The sequence below is a fragment of the Schistocerca nitens genome, chromosome 6 (genome assembly GCF_023898315.1).
Source record: "Schistocerca nitens isolate TAMUIC-IGC-003100 chromosome 6, iqSchNite1.1, whole genome shotgun sequence".
NCBI lineage: Eukaryota > Metazoa > Arthropoda > Insecta > Orthoptera > Acrididae > Schistocerca > Schistocerca nitens.
The window spans coordinates 510,867,729-510,891,083 of NC_064619.1; the positions used below are offsets into that span (position 1 = coordinate 510,867,729).

Sequence of the window (23,355 nt, forward strand, 5' to 3'; positions counted from 1 at the left end):
TAATGACTGGCGTATAGTGACGAGCCAGTTGCTCGGCCACCATTGACCAGACGTTTTCAATTGGTGAGAGATCTGGAGAATGTGCTGGCAAGGGCAGCAGTCGAACATTTTCTGTGTCCAGAAAGGCCCGTACATAGTATAGAAAACACAACTGTTTTTATGATTTTGCAGAAGACATAATGTATGAGAGAGAAAGAGAGAGCATTTTCTGTTTGAGGAAATATTTATGAGAATAGCTATAGAACGAAAGCTGAACCACTTTGAAGCAAAGAAGTTTTTTCCCCATTGTAATAATGTAGATAATGAGATTCAACAACACTGACTTAGAATCACTCAAAGTGCTCTAAAAGAAACATAGAGTTAAAATCAAAAATTTTACTGTGGGATTTAATAGAAGATTAAATTCATTACTTGGCTGGTTCATGTTGCTAAGCAATTTTTTTTCTCACTAAGCTTGGGACAGGTGGATGTAAGGGAAAATACATTATTAGGGGACAAACAGCAACATTTCCACATAGTGCTGAGTTGCTGGCTGTTTGCATATGAAATACCAGCTAAGAGCATCTAAAAACCAGCCCAGAAACAGAGGTGCCTAAAGAATATGTATATTTTTAGATTAAAAATGGTTATTAGGATGATAAAAGATTATTTCATTTAATTATAGGATGGTACAATAATGTGGGATTCGGGATGGCAGTCTGAAAGAGCTATATTGTGAGGATGTGAAATGGTATGATAGATCTGTATACCCAGTTTGACAGTATAAGCAAAATCATTAGCTAGTCTAATTACACATGTATGTGCTAGTGCTGCACCATGGACAAAACAAGAAAATTGTAGTGTGGATCTGAGGAATAAACTGTGAACTGAACTTAACTGTAAGCAGTGACTTCTGTGCTGAAGAACTCTCTTCAGTGGCGTACCAGTGAAGGAAGTACTGCAATCCTTGATTACACAGGGTAGAAGCTGAGAAGACATCTTGCAGGATGCATGTGAACTGGAGTGAGGTGTCACTAGCACTGAGTAACTGTCACAGGATGACAATCAGGCTACTTGATGCAATTACTAAGAAATAAACTGTGTGCCTTTAGCCACTTAAGAAAACTTCATAATTTGCACAGATGATAATAAGACTGCAAGTGGCAGACTACAAGAACATCCTATGTAAGGGGTTGTGGTGGTCATGAACAGTGATGTACCGGTACACTTATAGTCATAGAACATGTGACATGTAAGTAGTTGAAATTGACAGCAGAGCAAAAATGACAACTCTTGCTATAAAAAAAAATCTTAGACTGTCCTTCCCTAGGATTATAATCTGCTACGAGTTAAGATCATTTTTAAAAAAAAATAATAAAAAAGGGGAAAAAAGAGAAAAAAACAGAGTACACCTCTGTCCAACCTGAACAACAGTCTGTCCACTGATGGACCAAGAAACAAAATAAGAATAATTCCATTTATTATGTCCAATTAAAATTCTGATACAGTCAGTTTGTGGAATATAGTGTCTCACTATACATGAAAGTGATTTAAATAATGAAAAGGACAGTTTTCCAGAGTATGCAGATATAAAGATTGTGTAATCCATTAATAGTAACACAGTCTTGTTAATGAAAAGTCTGTATCTGAAAAACATTTCATTGAATATGTTTGTATATGTATTTGAAAACTTGTAACTTAATATGGATAAATATGCAATTGAAATAGTCCAGTGTTTAATATGAGAACAAAGAACCTTTCATCAAATACATTTTATGAGAATTTCCTAACAAAGAACAATACATTTTTGTAAGTGTAAAAAAATAAAGATGAAAACAAGGGGAAACTACAGCTGTAATTTTTCCCAAGGCCTTGCAGCTCTACTGTATGGTTAAACGATGAGGGCATCCCCTTGGGTAAAATATTGCGGCGGTAAAATAGTCCCCCATTCAGATTTCCAGGCAGGGACTACTCAAGAAGACATCATTATCGAGAGAAACAAAACTGCGGATCAGAGTGTGGAATGTCAGGTCCCTTAATTGGGCAGGTAGATTAGAAAATTTAAAAAGGGAAATGAATGGGTTAAAGTTAGATACAGTAGGAATTAGTGCCGTTCGATAGCAGGCGGAACAAGAATTCTGGTCAGGTGAATACAGGGTTATAAATACAGAATCAAATACGGGTAATGTGGGAGTAGGTTTAATAATGAGTAAAAAAAATAGGAATGCAGATAAGGTCCTATGAACAGCATAGTGAACACATTATTGTAGCCAAGATGGACATGAAGCCCACACCCATCACAGTACAAGTTTATATGCCAACTACCTCCGCAGATGAGGAGGAGACAGAGGATATATATGATGAGATAAAAGAAATTATTCAGGTAGTTAAGTGAGATGAAAATTTAATAGCCATGGGGGACTGGAATTCAATAGTAGGAAAAGGTAGAGAAGAAAAAGTATAGGTAAATATGGACTGGGAGAAAGGAATGAAAGAGGAATCTGCCTGGTAGAATTTTGCACAGAGCATAATTTAATCATAACTAACATTTGGTTTATGTATCATGAAAGAAGGTTGTATACATAGAAGAGACTTGGAGACACCGGAAGGATTCAGATTGATTATATAATGGTTAGACCGAGATTTAGGAACCAGGTTTTAAATTGTAAGACATTTCCAGCAGCAGATGTGGACTCTGACCACAATTTCTTGGTTATGAACTGTAGATTAAAACTAAAGAAACTGAAATAAGGCAGCGTTTTAAGGAGGTGGAACCTGGATAAACTGAAGGAACCAGAGGTTGCGGAGAGTTTCACAGAGAATATTAGGGAATGAGTGATAAGTAAAGGGGACAGGAATACAGTAGAAGAAGAATGGGTAGATTTGAGAGATGAAATAGTGAAGGAAGCACAGGATCAAGTAGGTAAACAGATGAGGGCTATTAGAAATCCTTGGGTAACACAAGATATATTGAATTTGATCAATGAAAGGAGAAAATATAGAAATGCAACAAATGAAGCAGGTGAAAGGCAATAAAAATGTCTAAAAAAATAAGATTGACAAGAATGGCAAAATGACTAAAAAGGAATAGCTGGAGGACAAAAATATAAGGATGTAGAAGCATATATCACTAGGGGAAAGATAGATGCTGCCTACAGGAAAATTAAAAGACCATTGGAGAAAAGAGAACCACCTGTATGAATGTCAAACGCTCAGATGGAAAACCAGTCCTAAGCAAAGAAGGGGAAGCAGAAAGGTGGAAGGAGTATACAGAGGGTCTTTACAAGGGAGATGTACTTGAGTGCTATATTATGGAAGTGGAAGAAGGTGTAGATGAAGATGAGAAGGGAGATATGATACTGTGTGAAGAATTTGACAAAGCACTGAAAGACTTAAGTCTCTGAGAGTAGACAACATTCTGTTAGAGCTTCTGACAGCCTTGGGAGAGCCAGCCATGACAAAACTCTTCCATCTGGTGAACAAGATGTATGAGACAGGCGGAATAACGTCAGACTTCAAAAAGAATATAATAATTCCAATTTCAAAGGAAGTAGGTGCCGACAGTTGTGAAAATTACCGAACAATCAGTTTAATAAGTCATAGTTGCAAAATAATAATAACAAATCCTTTGCAGAAGAATGGAAAAGCTGTTCGAAGCTGACCTCGGGGAAGATCAGTTTGGATCTCGAGAAATGTAGGAACACACAAAGCAATACTGATCCTACAACTTCTCATAGAAGGTAGGTTAAGGAATGGCAAACCTACATTTATAACATTTGTAGATTTAGAGAAAACTTTTGACTGTATTGACTGGAATGCTCACTTTGTAATTCTGATGGTAGCAGTGGTAAATTCAGGAAGCAAAAAGCTAGTTACAACTTGTACAGAAATCAGGCAGCAATTAGAAAAGCAATAGGCATGAAAGGGAAGCAGTGGTTGAGAAACGATAGAGACAGGGTTGTAGTCTATCCCTGATGTTATTCAATCTGTATCTTGAGCAAGCAGTAAATGAAACAAAAGAAAAATTTGGAGTAGGAATTAAAGTCCAGCGAGAAGAAATAAAAACTTCAAGGTTTGATGATGACATTGTAATTCTGTCAGAAGCAGCATACGACTTGGAAGAGCCGTTGAACGGAATGGACTGTGTCTTGAAAAGAGGGTATAAGATGAACATCAACAAAAGCAAAACAAGGATAATGGAATGTTAAAAAAAAAAAAAAAAAAAAAAAAAAAAAAGGGCATGGGGTCAGCACACCACTCTCCCGGTCGTTATGATGGTATTCTTGACCGAAGCCTCTACTATTCGGTCGGTTAGCTCCTCAATTGGCATCACGAGGCTGAGTGCACCCCGAAAAATGGCAACAGCGCATGGCAGCCTGGATGGTCACCCATCCAAGTGCCGACCACGCCCGACAGCGCTTAACTTTGGTGATCTCACGGGAACCAGTGTATCCACTGCGGCAAGGTTGTTGCCTGTCTAATTAAATCAGGCAATGTGAGGGAATTACATTAGGAAATGAGACACTTTAAGTAGTAGATGAGTATTGCTATTTGGGAAGCAAAATAACTGAGGATGGTTGAAGTAGGAGGGATATAAAACCTAGGCTAGCAATGGCAAGAAAAGCGTTACCAAAGAAGAGAAATTTGTTAACATTGAGTATAGATTTAAGTGTCAGAAAGTCCATTCTGAAAGTATTTGTATAGAGTGTATCCATGTATGGAAATGAAACATGGACGATAAACAGTTTAGACAAGAAGAAAATAGAAGCTTTTTAAATGTGGTGCTGCAGAAGAATGCTGAAGATTAAACAAGTAGATCTTGTAACTAATGAGGAGGTAGGGAACAGAATTGGGGAGAAGAGAGATTTGTGATACAACCTAACTAGAAAAAGGGATCAATAATTTAGTACTGGAAGGAAGAGGGAGACCAAGAGATGAATACAGTAAGCTGATTAAGAAGGATGTATGTTGCAGTAGTTACTCAGAGCTGAAGAGGCTCTCACAGGGTAGAGTACCATGGAGATCTGCATCTAGCAAAAGTACTCGTAATGTAAGGTCAAATGCCCCACTGGTGGTTATGCCTGGTTTTTCATTGAGCATACACTGAATGGTGAGGTGAAGTTAGAATTTGTCCAGGATGAGAGTTATGCAAATTGTCTAACTCAATGTACTTGGGAAAAAATTGTACATACAGTACGAAAATTTATAAACTGGTTATCACATCATAAAAAAGAAAATAATCAAAGTATTCCTACAGTGCAGGAATAAACTTCACCAAAATAATAAGCCTTTCAGAATCCCGTGAGTTATGTCAGAATAAAGCCAACCTTGTTTACTCCATAAATGAAGTCTTTGGCCATTAGGTGCTATGTAACATACATCTTGCACAATAATAGAAAATTTGCATTACCTCTGGTTTTAGTCATAGACTACTTGAAGCTGCAGAGGAACTGTTGGCATGAATATGAATCCTTGCAAGAACTAATGTGGCTGCCTGGTCATAAAGACTGCTATAATAATAATTAAGGCCATTTTAAATCACCATTTGTTCTTGGTTCCTGGTACAGTACAGTTCTTTTATAGCAAAAATATTTGTATGATTTGCAGTAATAAAAGTAATTAAGTATTAAAACATATCATCATGTACAGCATTCTTATTACATTTCTTCCAGTTCAATTGATATCAGTCAAAGGATGATACGATCTTTAAGGAATTTTAGAGTGATTATATGTTAGTATGAGATGTGTTAGACCTTATCTGTGACGGTAATTCATATTAAATACAGCAGAAAATGAACCTGCAGCCTCATCCATTACTTCACAGATCATCTTTTATTGCAATAATATTCAAATGAATTAATTACCTTGTTAGCCATGTGCCACCAGACAGGGGAGGTGAGAATAATATCAATTATTTTGTATGTAATGCATATCCCACTTGACAGCTATGCCTTGGTTCTTCTTTGCTTACACAGTGTCAAGTGTTGCGTATTTTATCTTGATTTATGTTCAATTTTTAAATTACTGCAATACAAACAAGGCTTTTCAGAAGTGATCTTCACTTGTGTTAAAACTTAATGGTTGAGAGACCATTTTCCAAGCATAAAACTTTTTATGAACATTAATGAAGAGTTTCATGTACCAACAAAGGCATTTTATCCTGCAAGGTTTAACAGAAATTGAGGTTTTTATAATCTGGTTCACAGAAACAGGTGTAGGGGCCACATGATGTTTAGGAGTTATTGGTCTTTCCCTTATTTTGTCTATATCCACAGTTTTACACTACTATTGTTATTCGTTTTTACTTTCTACCAAATATATAAGAATATACAGCCTACAGTTGCAGGTTAACTTTATCGTTTACCTAGGTTTCAACGTTAGTAATAACGTCTTCTTCAGAACATAAAATATTATTTAAATGTTTGCCTAAAACAAGCCATGTCCTAAGTCAACTTTATAAAACTTGATGTATAACCATAAGGTTTTGTCACTTCTATTAAAGAAGCTGTTGCAAATTCACTTTAAGCCCATTGTATGGGCCTCGTCGTGTGGCTAGAGACTGCGGACCGCGAGGGCTCCGCGGTCTGCCTCACAGAGGGCGACGCGCATGCGCGAGACATATAGAATCACCTGCAGCCATTCATATCCATTGTGCATTCCGATGGACGTGGGCAATTCCAGCAGGACAATTCAACACCCCACACATCCAGAATTGCTACAGAGTGGCTCCAGGAACACTCTTCTGAGTTTAAATACTTCCACTGACCTTGCAATGTGCTGTACAGAAGAGATCCTGCAGGGTTTATGGTGTCAGTTCCCTCCAGCCCTACTTCAGACATTAGTCAAGTCCATTCCACATCATGCTGCAGCATTTCTGCATGCCCGCAGGGGCCTTACACGATATTAGGCAGGTGTACCAGTTTCTTTGGCTCTCCAGTGTATATTAGAAAGGCCCTTACTTTACCAGTATACAGACAGCTAATAGTGGTCTGTGTAAAGTTACAAAAATGCTTTGTTTAGATGAGAAGAGCAGCTGAGTAGTAGAGGAGGAGGAGGAACAGTGACTTTTCAAAACTGCAGCTTTTCTTCTAACACAAACACGCAGTATATACAGGGTGAGTCACACAAGATGTAACACCCTTTTCATTTTGTGAACTGTTCCATGTATTGTAGTGTTTCGGGATATTTGTAAACATTCCAAAACACCATTGGAAAGCCATCAACAAGAGATGCTCATGAGTAAATTGATTAAGGATAAATGTAGTGAGAAGGGGAAACTGTATATTTTCCTTTCTTGTATGCAGTGAGTGTGGAGCAGTGGTGGAGCCAGCGAGAAGGGGATCATTAAAAATGGTATTACAACCACTGGTCGTCTGGGAGTCATTTGTGCCATGGTGCAGAAAGTGTCTGAATCAGAGAGCCTTGGAGTAAGTGAAACACCAACAAGGGCGTAATGAACAATTGAAGAGTGGTAGTTGTTTCTCTGGTTTTTCTCCCAGGTCCTACAGGATGCATGTACAAATGTTTGAAGGTACTGAAGAGAGTGGTATTATTGTAGTAATTGTTAATTCTGCTGTGAAAAGTGATAATGAAAATGTTGGGCAAAATATACCCCTGTTCGTGCTAAGTGTGGCTATTTATTTAGTAGCGCAATAGAGAGAACTTGCGGAACCATTCCGGGGATCATAGCGTGTACTTTCATCGGGCAGTGTATTGGGGTCAGCAAAGTATTGCCCTGTTATATCGGCCAGGAACAAAACTTCCCACTAGTGCTGATATAAGACCAACCACAAATCTTACAAAATAAGCAACAGCAGGAAAAGAAGGAAAATTACACCCCTGTATCAAAACAGGGGTTTTGGAAAATGTTAGAGCATTGGAGGACATATATTTTCTTTCAGAATGAGATTTTCACTCTGCAGTGGAGTGTGCGCTGATATGAAACTTCCTGGCAGATTAAAACTGTGTGCCCGACCGAGACTCGAACTCGGGACCTTTGCCTTTCGTGGGCAAGTGCTCTACCATCTGAGCTACTGAAGCACGACTCACGTCCGGTCCTCACAGCTTTACTTCTGCCAGTACGTCGTCTCCTACCTTCCAAACTTTACAGAAGTTCTCCTGCGAACCTTGCAGAACTAGCACTCCTGAAAGAAAGGATATTGCAGAGACATGGCTTAGCCACAGCCTGGGGGATGTTTCCAGAATGAGATTTTCACTCTGCAGCAGAGTGTGCATTGATATTAAACTTCCTGGCAGATTAAAACTGTGTGCCCGACCGAGACTCGAACTCGGGCACACAGTTTTAATCTGCCAGGAAGTTTCATGTATTTTCTTGTTTGGTTAACATTTTTAGCTTTGATATGAACTAAGATATTGAAGCAAGTACTTTTTTTAATGGAGCTGTATACTTTTTATAACTGCACTTGATTACTCTTGAGAAGACAATTCCAGGCATCTTCACCGCAGTTGGATCGGCATGGAGGTGGTAATGAAGGATCCGGACCGCCAAGATGATAAAGGTAATACTACTTTCATCGGGCGGTGTATTGGGGTCAGCAAAGTATTGCCCTGTTATATAGGCCAGGAACAAAACTTCCCACTAGTGCTGATATAAGACCAACCACAAATCTTACAAAATAAACAACAGCAGGAAAAGAAGGAAAAATACACCCCTGTATCAAAACAGGGTTTTTGGAAAATGTTAAAGCATTGGAGGACATGTATTTTCTTGTTTGGTTAACGTTTTTAGCTTTGGTATGAACTAAGATATTGAAGCAAGTACTTTTTTTAATGGAGCTGTATACTTTTTATAACTGCACTTGATTACTCTTGAGAAGACAATCACAGGGATATAGAATTTGTTAATGTTGATATTGAAACTTGAAATAAAAAAATTCAAGAAATGTCCTACAATTTGAAAGCACGGTGGCCAGATCTGGCATTAGCAATGCAAACACTGCCAAACAGAGTTCTCATGCTGTGTTGTGTCAGAATGTCAACACATTTGCCTGTTGGATCAAATCTTCATTCTGTCATTTAGATATTTAATACAGTAGTTCCGTTTTGCAGAGGATTAAAACCTCTTTATTTTTGGAGAATGAACAGTTGATTTTTCTGTTTCAGCTCTGTTTCACAAATGTCAAACTGTCTTCCTATGACCTTCGTGATACACGAGATTCTAGTCTATATCATATTTCCATATACAACATTCATAGATGAACCTGCATCTAAGTGATAAGTTGGTTTAAGGGGAAATAACGCTTTATTCTCATAGTGCAGGCTTATGTTACAGTATACAACTACAGAGCAGGGGTGGCAGTGGTTGCACCACAAATGCTGTTTCCGGCCATCATGCTCTCTCATTCTAGTACATTTCTTGAATTTTTTTGTGACAGGTTTCAATATCAACATTAACAAACACTATTTCACTGTAATTGTCTTCTCAAGAGCTGTCGATTTCAGTATAAAAAGTGCATGGTTCCATTTAAGAAAACATACTTCCATCAATATCTTCATTGGTATCACCACTAAAAACATTAAGCAAACAAACACATATGTTCTAACATCTGTGTAACCACACACACACACACACACACACACACACACACACACACAGTGTTATCCTAATTACCAGTTTGAATAAAAATTTTCTGCATTTATTTTGTGTTCCAGTGATCTAAGTTGTGAATATACCATTGGGTATGTAATGACCATTTTACAGGTTTGTTGTGGTTACATTCTATGGTACTATGTAAATAGTATTAATCAGTTTCACATTTAGACATCTGTAACTCAGATTCCATCACAGAAAACATAAAAGTATTTAAATATGTTCACAATAATAAACAAACATGCATACAAATTAGGATCTGTGAATGTGTCTGAGAGTTACAGGTATAAGGATATTGTCGTTCAGGACTCTTCTATAGCGTAAAATGACCATTGCAATAGACCATGCTTTAAGTATTTTGTAAGAGAAAGAGAAACATCATCCACTAAGTACATACTTTATGAAGGGGGCATTAAAAATCTTACAGCCACCCATATGGACAGCCTTCACTACCATACTCAGGTTTGTATCCTCATAGTGGATGGCTTCTTTTTTCCAGTATAATGATTTTGATATCACCTATTAGGTTTAAATAGGGGTCTTTTTTTCCTCATGAAAAACTTCAGCCTGATTGTACATTGTGCAATGGTTGTTGAGTTCCTTAAAAAGATTTCTGCATTTGGTTCTAGAATGGGCTCCACTCCTGATAGTTTTCACTCTTGTCTGTGCATACAGATTAGTGTTCATCATAATTTGTTGTTAGTGTAGTTTAAAGAAGTAGGCAGCAGTGTTTGCTTATGCCTATGTGTTTAACTTTACTTGTCTCACACCCCAAATGGCTGTCCTACATGAAAGGTTTCATAGAATGTGATGAGTGAATGAATGAACAAATGAATGAATTTATTCTCTTTTGTCCTGAAAAAAGGTGTCTTTCTTTGTTACTGCTGATATTCTCTGTTTTGCATAAGAAATATCTTAACTTATAGATAAGTTACTGTATTCATTTTACTTAACAGGTTAAATAAATGCTGGTGGTGTTTGCTTATACAACTATTACATCAAAACCCAGCATTTTTCCACAACACAGCAGTAACTGACTTACTTGTATATTATTTACATATTATAAAATATTTACAATGTATATACAATTGGAATCAATATTATTACAGAACAATACCAATATCAAAGAGTTATTTTACAGATCTAATTCAAGTACTTCTTTTGGCAAAGTACAGCTTCAAAAAGTTTTGATTGTTGTGTATCACTATACTTTGAGACAGTAAATAAAATCAGGTAAATTGCACCAGGAAGAGTGATCTTCCTTAAGTACCAGTGAGACACTTGTAATGCATCTGTAGAAACTGGCAGGTTGCTATGACATCCATTGTACTAAATCCCACTCTTAATGCAGCACCTAATAAGTATTACTATTTAAATGAAAGAGAACTCTTCCTGGATACTGTATGTCACCTTCTGAGGTAAAAGAATTTAAAATCTCTCAGTTCCCTCCTTGGCTTGCCTGCAAAGAAAGAAAAATTAACATTAGAAAACTTTAAAACCAAGTAAGGACTCTTCCCTACCATCATTGTCAAGCAAGTTACATATTGTTTGTTGATTTTTGATCAAAACAAAAAGCTGTTAAGAACAACAAACTTGTTACATGCAGTCACTGAAATAAATACTACAATCTGTGATGGTATTGTGAAGAAGAGACTTTAGTACAGAATGCTGTTTATCTTATTAATAGAGAAATATTTCCTCACTAACATATAATAAATGTTTTAAGGTAAAAAGCAGAGAATTCAACTCCCGAGCATTTGGCAAAATATATAATTCCCTAGAACTTGTTCCTATGAAGGGAAGACCAATAGTGATGCCAAAATGACAACACCTGCTGACAGAAAGCAACACAGAGATCATCAGAGAGAATGGAAGAACTAGAGGGCTGAGGGACAAGGACTGCTGCCTTGGCAGCAGCGGTGCCCAGAAATTCATACAAACAGGTTTGTCAATGGAAGGAACCTGCCAGAAATTCATACAGACGGTTTGTCAGTGGAAAAGTGAAAGCCAATGTTGACGCTCCATGAGTAAAGACGATTGAGACAATGCTGAAGAAGGAGACTGTCTCTGGAGAACTACAATAGATAGCAAAATCATCGACGAAAAGGGTACTGGAGAGGCCCACTGAAAGTCCATAATAGGGTTAATAGCAATAGTAAAGAGGATGACGCTCAGGACAAAACCCTGAGGCACTCCATTTTCATGGATAAAGGTGTCCAACAAGACAGAACCCACACATACCTTAAAAACGCTGTCTTGTAAAAATTCCTGAAGGAAATGGGGCAGGCGGCTTCTCAAGCCCACATGTAGAGAGTACGGAGGATACCAGTCCTCCAGCAGGTGTTGTAGGCTTTCTCCAAATCAAAAAACATGGGCACAGTCTGGTATTTCTGCAGAAAACCATTCACAACACGGGTTGACAAAGTGATGAGATGGTCAACTCCAGAACAGTGCGCTCGAAATCCACATAGTGCAGTGATTAGTAAATTGTGAGACTTGAGCCACCATACCAGCCAGGCATGAATCATATGTTCTATCACCTTCCAAACATAGCTGGTGAGAGAAATGGGGTGGTAGCTACAAGGAAGGTGCTTGTCCTTACCACACTTAGTTATGGGTATGACAGAGGCTTCACGCAAGCAACTGGGAAACATGTCTTCTGCCCAGATGCCATTGTACATGTGAAAGAGAAAGTGCTTGCCCCTAGAGAAAGGTGCTGCAACATCTGAATGTGAACATTGTCTGTCCCTGGGGCTGAGGATTGGGATGAAGTGAGAGCCTGATCTAGCTCCCTCGTAGTAAATGTGAGCATTCCCCATTCTGAGGAGAGAAGGGTATCGCCCGATCCTCCTCCACTCGTTTCCAGTGGAGGAAGATAGGGTGATAGTGGGTGGAGCTCAAAATCTTCCCAAAATAGCGGCCCAAGGTGTGAGAGATGCAATAGGGTCCACTATGACCTTGCCTGCTACGTTGGCCAGAAATTGGGAAGTATCTTGTTCCCAGAGAGCCGTCAGAAATTGACCCTCACGTTGGAAGAGGGAATGGAACTGCTAAAAGTACTAGTAAATGAATCCCAGCTAGCTTCATTGCTATCCCAAAGAACATGATGACACTGTGCACACAACTGTTTATCATGAATACAGTTCACCATCATAGAATGATAGTTAAAAATGCCAAAAGCACAACTCTGTGTGCAAATTGCGTCACGGCTCGCCTCAGTCCACCAAGGGACCGGGACATGGCATGGTAAAGATGAAGTGCAAGGAATGGAATGTTCTGTGGTGGTAAGGATAATGTTGGTAAGGTATTCTACCTGGTCATCACAACTGGGGAAAAGCTGTTCATCAAAGGTTGCCAGGAAGGAGTATAGACTCCACTCAGCCTTGGAAAGCTGCCATTTGAGTTTTGCATGTAGGTGGGGTAGGAGTTTGAAATGGATAGGAATCGGTCGCTCAAGTACATGTCAGAGATAATATGCTACTCGAGATGATGGGCAAGCTGGGCAGTGCAGAAGGATAGGTCCAAATGGGAATAGGTGTGCGTCGAGTCTGAAAGGAATGCAGGTGCTCCAGTGTTAATGCAGATGAGGTTGAATTGATTGCAAAGGTCAGCAAAGAGGGCACCTCTCTGACAGGTTCTGGGAGAGCCCCAAAGGGGATGGTGCTCATTAAAGTCACCAAGCAGCAAAAAAGGAGTTGCTCAACAAGCTGGAGGAAGTCTGCCCTGGTGACACCGAGTGACTGAGGGATGCAAATGGTACAAAGGGAAAAGGTGAAGTGAGGAAGGAAAATGCAGACTGCAACAGCTTGCTGCTGGGTGTTCGGGGAGATGGTTTGACTATGAACATCAATCTGGATGAGACGGCATGCTGTCCTCAGGGGGAAGGTCGAAGCGGACTGGAAAGAAATGTGAGAGGTCAAAGCAGTTGTGACGATGCAATTTTGTTTCCTGGAGGCAGTGAACAAGTGGATGCTGCAATTCCAGGAGTAGCCATAATTCCTCCTTATTGGATCTAAGTCCGTGAACATTCTGTTGGAGGAGAGTCATGACGAGGAAAGGGGAGGAGGGCAAAAAACGAAGGGGTGTCACCTCGGGGGCTGCCAAGTCCCAGCTTTTGAAGACACTGTTACACAACACAGAAGCTGGAAGATCGCACTCCATGAGGTGTCGGCATCCTCTGTTGGTCAGTCTGCAGAGTCCAGTGCAGAAAAATGGCTGGTGGTGCGCTCCGACGACATGGAGGTTGGCCGTGTGAGAGTATCACATGGTGACAGGACACTGTTGAAGAGGATCTCCGAGCCAGTGAAGGAGAAGCCTTTGCAGTTGCAGATAACAATTCAGATATTTGTTGGCTGGAGGGATGTAAAAAATCTTTGCGGAAGTATTCCTCCTGTCCTTACTGACCAGCTGGTTGCATAGCAGGTGATTTCGCCACCAGAGGCGAAAATGTGGCGGCTTTTTGCCCAGCTGGAGGAGAAGGAGACGGAGATGCTACCTTGACACTGGGCGATTATACAGCCACTTTGCTGAATTTGAGGTCACATGTCTGCATGACAATGTCCTTTGTGGAGTGAGATGTAGTAATAATGGTACAGTAAGTGCTGGATGGTAAAACACAAGGTTTCTGACTAGCCAACAACTTGCAAGTGTCAGAATAATGCACTTTTTTCTTCATCATAATCTCCAGTATGACCCCCTCACTGAGACACACAGGGCTATCTCTGGAGGAGGCTGCATGGTTGCCAATGCAATACATCCAACAGTGAGAAGGAGGTGGACAGTCGCCCTCGTGAGCATCCCTACCATGTGTTACACATTTGGCTGGGTGTCAACAAGACATTCAAGTGTGTTTGTAACAATGACACTGGTAACAGCACATTGGGTTCAGAATGCATGGTCGGACTGTGATAACTTCATAGCCTGCTTTGATCTTTGATGGAAGCACTACTCTATCGAACGCGAGAAAAAGAGTGCATGTGGCCACTAAGGATGCATCTACCTTTTTCATCAACTGATGGACTGCAATGATGCTCTGATCAGAGAGGTAAGTGTGGATTTTTGCCTTGGTCAGACCATCGAGCAGCCTAGTGTAAATAACACTATGCAAAGAATTCAGCGTTTGACAGGTCTCAGCACGAACAGGATACCTGTGGAGGAGCGAAGCTGCAAGCAGTAGTTGTGATTGAGAAACAAGAAGTCATCTCCAAAAGCAAAGTGCCAGAGCAGGATTTCACAGGGCCAACAACTGCATCAACACCTTTCTGAATAGTAAGCGGATTACCCATAGCAAAGGACTGACCATCTTCAGTACATGAAACCATGAGAAACCAAGGTGCAGCAGGGAGGGTCTTTGAATTATTAGTCTCATTCCGTTTATGTTTAGTAGACAGACTGTGAAGAAATGGTTGGCTCATTATGAGAAAATCCCTCATTATTGGCAGCATCTCTGATGACATGCTCCTAGCAACTGGGGGCCCCCCCACAGAGGGGCTCACCCACCTTAGATGATTGTTCAAACCTCCCAAACACCTGACAGAGGGACCAATTGGCAATTTGGGAAGGTAACAGCTCATGCAATCACCCCTCCCTGGGCCTGGCCTGTACCAGGGGGTAAGTGTGAACCCTACCTGTCAACCCGGGACTGGGAATTATGTGTTACCCAGTCACCTGTTACATATCAGTCACGTGGGCCAGCCTTTAGGAGCTTTCAGGGAGGAGAAAGGAAAAGAGGAACCCCAAATGCTGAAGTGGAGGAAGGGTAAAAGGGGAACAAAGAATGAAAAAACAGTGGAAATAGTCTCTTTTATGATGCGCAAAATGCCTTTCGGAAGGGCAGGTCAACAACAACAGCTGTACTTGAGTTAGTTACAAACATAAGTCAGGGTTTTGAAGACAAAGAGTCTACAGCAATAGTACTCTGTGACCTTAGTAAGGCATTTGACTGCATCCCACATAAGGCGCTGCTCAGAAAGCTAAAAACATATGGTATAGCGGGATCTGTCCTGCAAACTCTTAAATCCTACCTGAGAAACAAATGACAGATTGTCTCCGTGCAAGAAGCTGATTCAGGTGAGAAGAAGCTACAGCATGGTGTGCCTCAGGGGTTGGTAATAGGTCCCCTGCTGTTCCTTATTTTCGTAAATGTCATAGGCTCCAATAGGCACACCTTGCAGTTTGCGGATGATACAGCCTTGTTCTCAAAAGGAGAGAATGTTTAACAGGCAGTCCAACAAGCAGAAGTCTTGTTCAATGAAGCTAAGGCCTGGTTTATCATGAACAAAATGAAAATTAATGAAGAAAAAGGATGATATGCAGCCCCAGCAATACTGGAGAGCACTGGGTAATGCAGCAGATGTTAAACTTCTGGGCTTTCTCATTGATACCAAATTAACCTGGCAACAGCACATCAAACATATGTGTTCCAAACTTTCATGGGTCCTGTACGTCTTGAGGAAACTGAAAAGTATAGTAGCAGAACAGTACCTTCTAACTGTGTACTATGCAATGTTCCACAGCCATGTCAGTTATGGGCTGTTGTTTTGGGGCCATTCAGCAGTCTTCAAGAATGTACTTTTACTGCAAAAGAAAGCAATGAGAATCATTACTTCAAGGAAAAACAGACCACTGTTAACCGATTTTCACCAGGTTAGGAGTTCTGACTGTTTACAGCCAATATATACTGAACTGCCTCTTCCACATAAAGAGAAACCATGATGTTTACAGAAAGAGAAATGTAGTTCACAAATACAGCACTCGCAACAAAGACAGTATCGACATGCCAAGATGTCGATTAGCAAAGACACAAAACAGTTTCCCAGTGGTGGCCTTAAAATTGTTTAATGCTCTACCTGATCACATTCAATCTTTACCATGGGAGCAATTTAAGCTAAAAGAGCAACCTTTCTACAATATTGAAGAATTCTTCTCTAGTAATAGCATAGTGTTTACTTGAGCTGCAGCTCAGTTCCATGACTCCAACAGCAACCATTATATTTAATTTCATTCTATACTTGTATCTATTTTATAGTTGTGATATTATTGTAATCTAATTTGTAACTTAAATGTGTCTTGTGGAATTAAATTACTATCATAGTAGAGTTGTAGTCATGTATTTTGATAATGTTGTATCTTGACACTGTCTGTCCAGCTGTGGCTGGTGAATGACATAGCATTGATAATAAATGGTTATAATTAAAAAATGGTAATAAACTATTGTGACAGATAAGCCAAGCCACTCAATGTTCCTGAAACCATTGTCTGAAAAGGAACTGACAAATGTTATGAAAAAGCTAAAAGCATAAAAGTGTGCTGCACATGATGAAGTGTCAAACTGCTTAATGAAGCAGGTGGCAGCAGAAATAATTATGCTACTACTGGATATTGCCAACTGCTCTTTCCAAGAAGGAGTATTTCCAGATAAACTCAAATTAGTTAAGTAGTAACTGTATACAAAAAGGGAAAGCACAATGACCCTAACAACTACAGGCCAGTATCTTTAGTATCAGGCTTCTCCAAAATATTATAAATTCTCATGCTAAACAGACTAACTGCTTATTTGGAAAAACATAATGTAATAACTCCAGCACAGCACGGATATCAGAAAGGGAAACCAATGGAAACAGCAATTGAATCATTAACAGAATCAATCGTACAGGCCTTGGACAACAAGATGGTAATGTCTAGAGTTTTTCTTGATCCATCCAAGATGTTTGACACAGCTGATCATACAGTCCTAGTAAAGAAACTAGAGAATACTGGTATTCGTGGACATGCAGCAAACTGGATAACATCATATCTAAGTAACAGGAGACAATAGGTAGCCATTAATAACTTATGCAGATCAGAAATTAGAAGCATTAAGTATGGTGTACCTCAAGGATCTGTAATGGGACCTGTTCTCTTCAATTTATTTGTGAATAATATACAAACATGTAAAGATGAAATCAAAATACTTTACGCAGATGATGTGACTGTGCTAAATGTTTCCAATAATGTGGAGGCACTTGAGCAAAATACATTCATATCAGTCAGTAGTACAGCAGAATGGCTCTCAGGAAATGAATTAATTATTAATCTGAAAAAACTATGTACATGGTCTTCAAATATAAACAAAAAGAAGAACATATGGATGTTTTCTTAGATGAAAAAGGACTGGAAGAAGTAACTGCAGTTAAGTTTTTGGGTATTACAATAGACAGTGAGCTAAATCGGAAACAGCAGATAAATACTGTTTCCAGTAAGCTAAGCTCAGCGATATTTATAATGAAACCACTGGCTCAGTATACTCACCGAGACCTCTGGTGCGTTGTCTATCATGGACTTTTTGAACCATACATGTGATATGGAATCACAGTATGGGGGAACTCAACTATCATACAAATGAAGAGGCTATTCACGTAACAGAAGAAAGCCATTCAAATTATATTGAAATAGAAGTAAAAAGAATCATGTAAAAGTTGTTTCAAGGAACTAAACATTCTGACATTTCCATCATTGTATATATTCAAGACCAATGTGAGTGCATTGCATGATCTCACAAAACTGGAGACTAATGAGACTGTTCATACACACAACACAAGGAACAGAAAACAACTGCAGTGCTTAAGATTTTTGAAAAAGGACCCAAATACTCTGGCATCAAGTTAATACAAGCAATGCCAAGGGAATTACAAGACCTCAAAACTGAGGAAACATTCCCCACAACTCTAAAAAAGTTTCTGATACAAGGATAATTTTATAGTGCAGCTGACTACATTAGCAAACAGTGATCAAAAATTCATCCTGTGAGTGATAAATCTCATGCATCATAAAAAGAACTAGCAACAGAAATCAGTGTTGAAGAAATTAACTATAATTAGGAACCATTGATGTATAATATAAGCTAATTATATCTCACAAAATTATTATGATTATTATTATTATTATTCTTTCTTTCTTTCTTTTCTCAGACGTTATGTCTGGTCAAAAATGGAAAGTGACGTGGACCTTGATCAAGTGTGACTTCCTTTTAACTGTACGGTATATGTTATATTGCATTTAGGAACTTTCGGGTGATTGAACATGTATCAATAATTACAGATTTCTGTAGTTGTATATATAAGTTTGGATGTAGCTGTATTGCATTGATGTACTGGTGGATATTGTGTGGTATGACTCCTGTAGTTGATAGTATAATTGGTATAATGTCAACTTTATCCTGATGCCACATGTCCTTGACTTCCTCAGCCAGTTGGATGTATTTTTCAATTTTTTCTCCTGTTTTGTTTTGTATATTTGTTGTATTGGGTATGGATATTTCGATTAGTTGTGTTAATTTCTTCTTTTTATTGGTGAGTATGATGTCAGGTTTGTTATGTGGTGGTGTTTTATCTGTTTATAATGATTCTGTTCCAGTATAATTTGTATTCATCATTCTCCAGTACATTTTGTGGTGCATACTTGTATGTGGGAACGTGTTGTTTTATAAGTTTATGTTGTAAGGCAAGCTGTTGATGTATTATTTTTGCTACATTGTCATGTCTTCTGGGGTATTCTGTATTTGCTAGTATTGTACATCTGCTTGTGATGTGATCTACTGTTTCTATTTGTTGTTTGCAAAGTCTGCATTTATCTGTTGTGGTAATGGGATCTTTAATAATATGCTTGCTGTAATACCTGGTGTTTATTGTTTGATCCTGTATTGCAATCATGAATCCTTCCGTCTCACTGTATATATTGCCTTTTCTTAGCCATGTGTTGGATGCGTCTTGATCGATGTGTGGCTGTGTTAGATGATACGGGTGCTTGCCATGTAGTGTTTTCTTTTTCCAATTTACTTTCTTCGTATCTGTTGATGTTATGTGATCTAGAGGGTTGTAGAAGTGATTATCAAATGGCAGTGGTGTAGCCGATGTATTTATATGAGTGATTGCTCTGTGTATTTTGATAGTTTCAGCTCGTTCTATAAAGAATTTTCTTAAATTGTCTACCTGTCCATAATGTAGGTTTTTTATGTCGATAAATCCCCTTCCTCCTTCCTTTCTGCTTAATGTGAATCTTTCAGTTGCTGAATGTATGTGATGTATTCTATATTTATGGCATTGTGATCGTGTAAGTGTATTGAGTGCTTCTAGGTCTGTGTTACTCCATTTCACTACTCCAAATGAGTAGGTCAATATTGGTATAGCATACGTATTTATAGCTTTTGTCTTGTTTCTTGCTGTCAATTCTGTTTTCAGTATTTTTGTTAGTCTTTGTCTATATTTTTCTTTTAGTTCTTCTTTAATATTTGTATTATCTATTCCTATTTTTTGTCTGTATCCTAGATATTTATAGGCATCTGTTTTTTCCATCGCTTCTATGCAGTCGCTGTGGTTATCCAATATGTAATCTTTTTGTTTAGTGTGTTTTCCCTTGACTATGCTATTTTTCTTACATTTGTCTGTTCCAAAAGCCATATTTATATCATTGCTGAATACTTCTGTTATCTTTAATAATTGGTTGAGTTGTTGATTGGTTGCTGCCAGTAGTTTTAGATCATCCATGTATAGCAAATGTGTGATTTTGTGTTGGTATGTTTCAGTAATATTGTATCCATAATTTGTATTATTTAGCATGTTGGATAGTGTTTCAGAGCAACGCAGAACCAAAAAGGACTTAATGAGTCTCCTTGGTATATTCCACGCTTAATCTGTATTGGCTGTGATGTGATATTATTTGAATTTGTTTGTATATTAAGTGTGGTTTTCAAATTTTTCATTACTATGTTTAGGAACTGTATCAATTTAGGATCTACTTTGTATATTTCCAATATTTGTAGTAACCATGAGTGGGGTACACTAACAAAAGCTTTTTGGTAATCAATGTATGCGTAGTGTAGTGACCTTTGTTTAGTTTTAGCTTGACATGTCACCTCTGCATCTATTATCAGTTGCTCTTTACATCCTCGTGCTCCTTTGCAACAGGCTTTTTGTTCTTCATTTATAATTTTGTTCTGTGCCATATGTGTTATTAATTTCTGTGTAATGACTGAAGTTAATTTTTTGTATATTGTTGGTAGGCATTTTATGGGGCGATATTTAGCTGGGTTTGCTGTGTCTGCTTGATCTTTAGGTTTCAGATAAGTTATTCCATGTGTCAGTGTATCAGGGAATGTGTATGGGTCTGCAATGTAACTGATAAATAATTTATCTAAAAACAAAGATGATGTAACTTACCAAACGAAAGTGCTGGCAGGTCGATAGACACACAAACAAACACAAACATACACACAAAATTCAAGATTTCGCAACCAATGGTTGCTTCGTCAGGAAAGATGGAAGGAGAGGGAAAGACGGAAGGATGTGGGTTTTAAGGGAGAGGGTAAGGGGTCATTCCAATCCCGGGAGCGGAAATACTTACCTTAGGGGCAAAAAAGGACAGGTATACACTCGCACACACACACATATCCATCTGCACATACACAGACACAAGCAGACATTTGTAAAGGCAAAGAGTTTGGGCAGAGATGTCAGTCGAGGCGGAAGTACAGAGGCAAAGATGATGTTGAAAAACAGGTGAGGTATGAGCGGCGGCAAATTGAAATTAGAAGTTAGCGGAGATTGAGGCCTGGCGGATAACGAGAAGAGAGGATATACTGAAGGGCAAGTTCCCATCTCCGGAGTTCTGACAGGTTGGTGTTAGTGGGAAGTATCCAGATAACCCGGAGGGTGTAACACTGTGCCAAGATGTGCTGGCCATGCACCAAGGCATGTTTAGCCACAGGGTGATCCTCATTACCAAAAAACACTGTCTGCCTGTGTCCATTCATGCGAATGGACAGTTTGTTGCTGGTCATTCCCACATAGAAAGCTTCACAGTGTAGGCAGGTCAGTTGGTAAATCACGTGGGTACTTTCACACATGGCTCTGCCTTTGATCGTGTACACCTTCCGGGTTACAGGACTGGAGTAGGTGGTGGTGGGAGGGTGCACGGGACAGGTTTTACACCGGGGGCGGTTACAAGGGTAGGACCCAGAGGGTACGGAAGGTGGTTTGGGGATTTCATAGGGATGAACTAAGAGGTTACGAAGGTTAGGTGGACAGCGGAAAGACACTCTTGGTGGAGTGGAGAGGATTTCATGAAGGATGGATCTCATTTCAGGGCAGGATTTGAGGAAGTCGTGTCCCTGCTGGAGAGCCACATTCAGAGTCTGATCCAGTCCCGGAAAGTATCCTGTGACAAGTGGGGCACATTTGGGGTTCTTCTGTGGGAGGTTGTGGGTTTGAGGAGATGAGGAAGTGGCTCTGGTTATTTGCTTCTGTACCAGGTCGGGAGGGTAGTTGCGGGATGCGAAAGCTGTTTTCAGGTTGTTGGTGTAATGGTTCAGGGATTCCGGACTGGAGCAGATTCGTTTGCCACGAAGACCTAGGCTGTAGGGAAGGGACCGTTTGATGTGGAATGGGTGGCAGCTGTCTTAATGGAGGTACTGTTGCTTGCTGGTGGGTTTGATGTGGACGGACGTGTGAAGCTGGCCATTGGACAGGTGGAGGTCAACGTCAAGGAAAGTGGCATGGGATTTGGAGTAGGACCAGGTGAATCTGATGGAACCACAGGAGTTGAGGTTGGAGAGGAAATTCTGGAGCTCTTCTTCACTGTGAGTCCAGATCATGAAAATGTCATCAATAAATCTGTACCAAACTTTGGGTTGGCAGCCTGGGTAACCAAGAAGGCTTCCTCTAAGCGACCCATGAATAGGTTGGCGTACGAGGGGGCCATCCTGGTACCCATGGCTGTTCCCTTTAATTGTTGGTATGTCTGGCCTTCAAAAGTGAACAAGTTGTGGGTCAGGATGAAGCTGGCTAAGGTAATGAGGAAAGAGGTTTTAGGTAGGGTGGCAGGTGATCGGCGTGAAAGGAAGTGCTCCATCGCAGCGAGGCCCTGGATGTGCGGAATATTTGAGTATAAGGAAGTGGCATCAATGGTTACAAGGATGGTTTCCGGGGGTAACAGACTGGGTAAGGATTCCAGGTGTTCGAGAAAGTGTTTGGTGTCTTTGATGAAGGATGGGAGACTGCATGTAATGGGTTGAAGGTGTTGATCTACGTAGGCAGAGATACGTTCTGTGGGGGCTTGGTAACCAGCTACAATGGGACGGCCGGGATGATTGGGTTTGTGAATTTTAGGAAGAAGGTAGAAGGTAGGGGTGCGCGGTGTTGGTGGGGTCAGGAGGTTGATGGAGTCAGGTAAATGGTATTGTAGGGGGCCTAAGGTTCTGAGGATTCCTTGAAGCTCCGCCTGGACATCAGGAATGGGATTACCTTGGCAAACTTTGTAAGTAGTGTTGTCTGAAAGCTGACACAGTCCCTCAGCCACATACTCCCGACGATCAAGTACCACGGTCATGGAACCCTTGTCCGCCGGAAGAATGACGATGGATCGGTCGGCCTTCAGATCACGGATAGCCTGGGCTTCAGCAGTGGTGATGTTGGGAGTAGGATTAAGGTTTTTTAAGAAGAATTGAGAGGCAAGGCTGGAAGTCAGAAATTCCTGGAAAGTTTGGAGAGGGTGATTTTGAGGAAGAGGAGGTGTGTCCCGCTGTGACGGAGGACGGAACTCTTCCAGGCAGAGTTCAATTTGGATAGTGTCTTGGGGAGTTGGATCATTAGGAGTAGGATTAGGATCATTTTTCTTCGTGGCAAAGTGATATTTCCAGGAGAGAGTACGGGTGTAGGACAGTAAATCTTTGACAAGGGCTGTTTGGTTGAATCTGGGAGTGGGGCTGAAGGTGAGGCCTTTTGATAGGACAG

The 23,355-nt window shown here is 39.9% G+C and overlaps 1 protein-coding gene and 1 pseudogene across 2 annotated transcripts in view; both read right to left on the reverse strand.

Moving 5' to 3' along the window:
• Nucleotides 1-4,335: 4,335 nt before the first annotated feature.
• Nucleotides 4,336-4,453, reverse strand: LOC126264045 (5S ribosomal RNA; annotated as a pseudogene).
• A 5,955-nt stretch (nt 4,454-10,408) lies between these two features.
• Nucleotides 10,409-23,355, reverse strand: part of LOC126263023 (aldehyde dehydrogenase, dimeric NADP-preferring-like) — a 233,870-nt gene continuing 220,923 nt past the window's right edge. For both annotated transcript variants that reach the window (XM_049959989.1, XM_049959990.1), the window contains exon 12: nt 10,409-11,048. In XM_049959989.1, the coding sequence (XP_049815946.1) occupies nt 11,028-11,048 (21 nt within the window). In that variant the 3' untranslated portion in view covers nt 10,409-11,027. The remainder of the gene's footprint in view (nt 11,049-23,355) is intronic.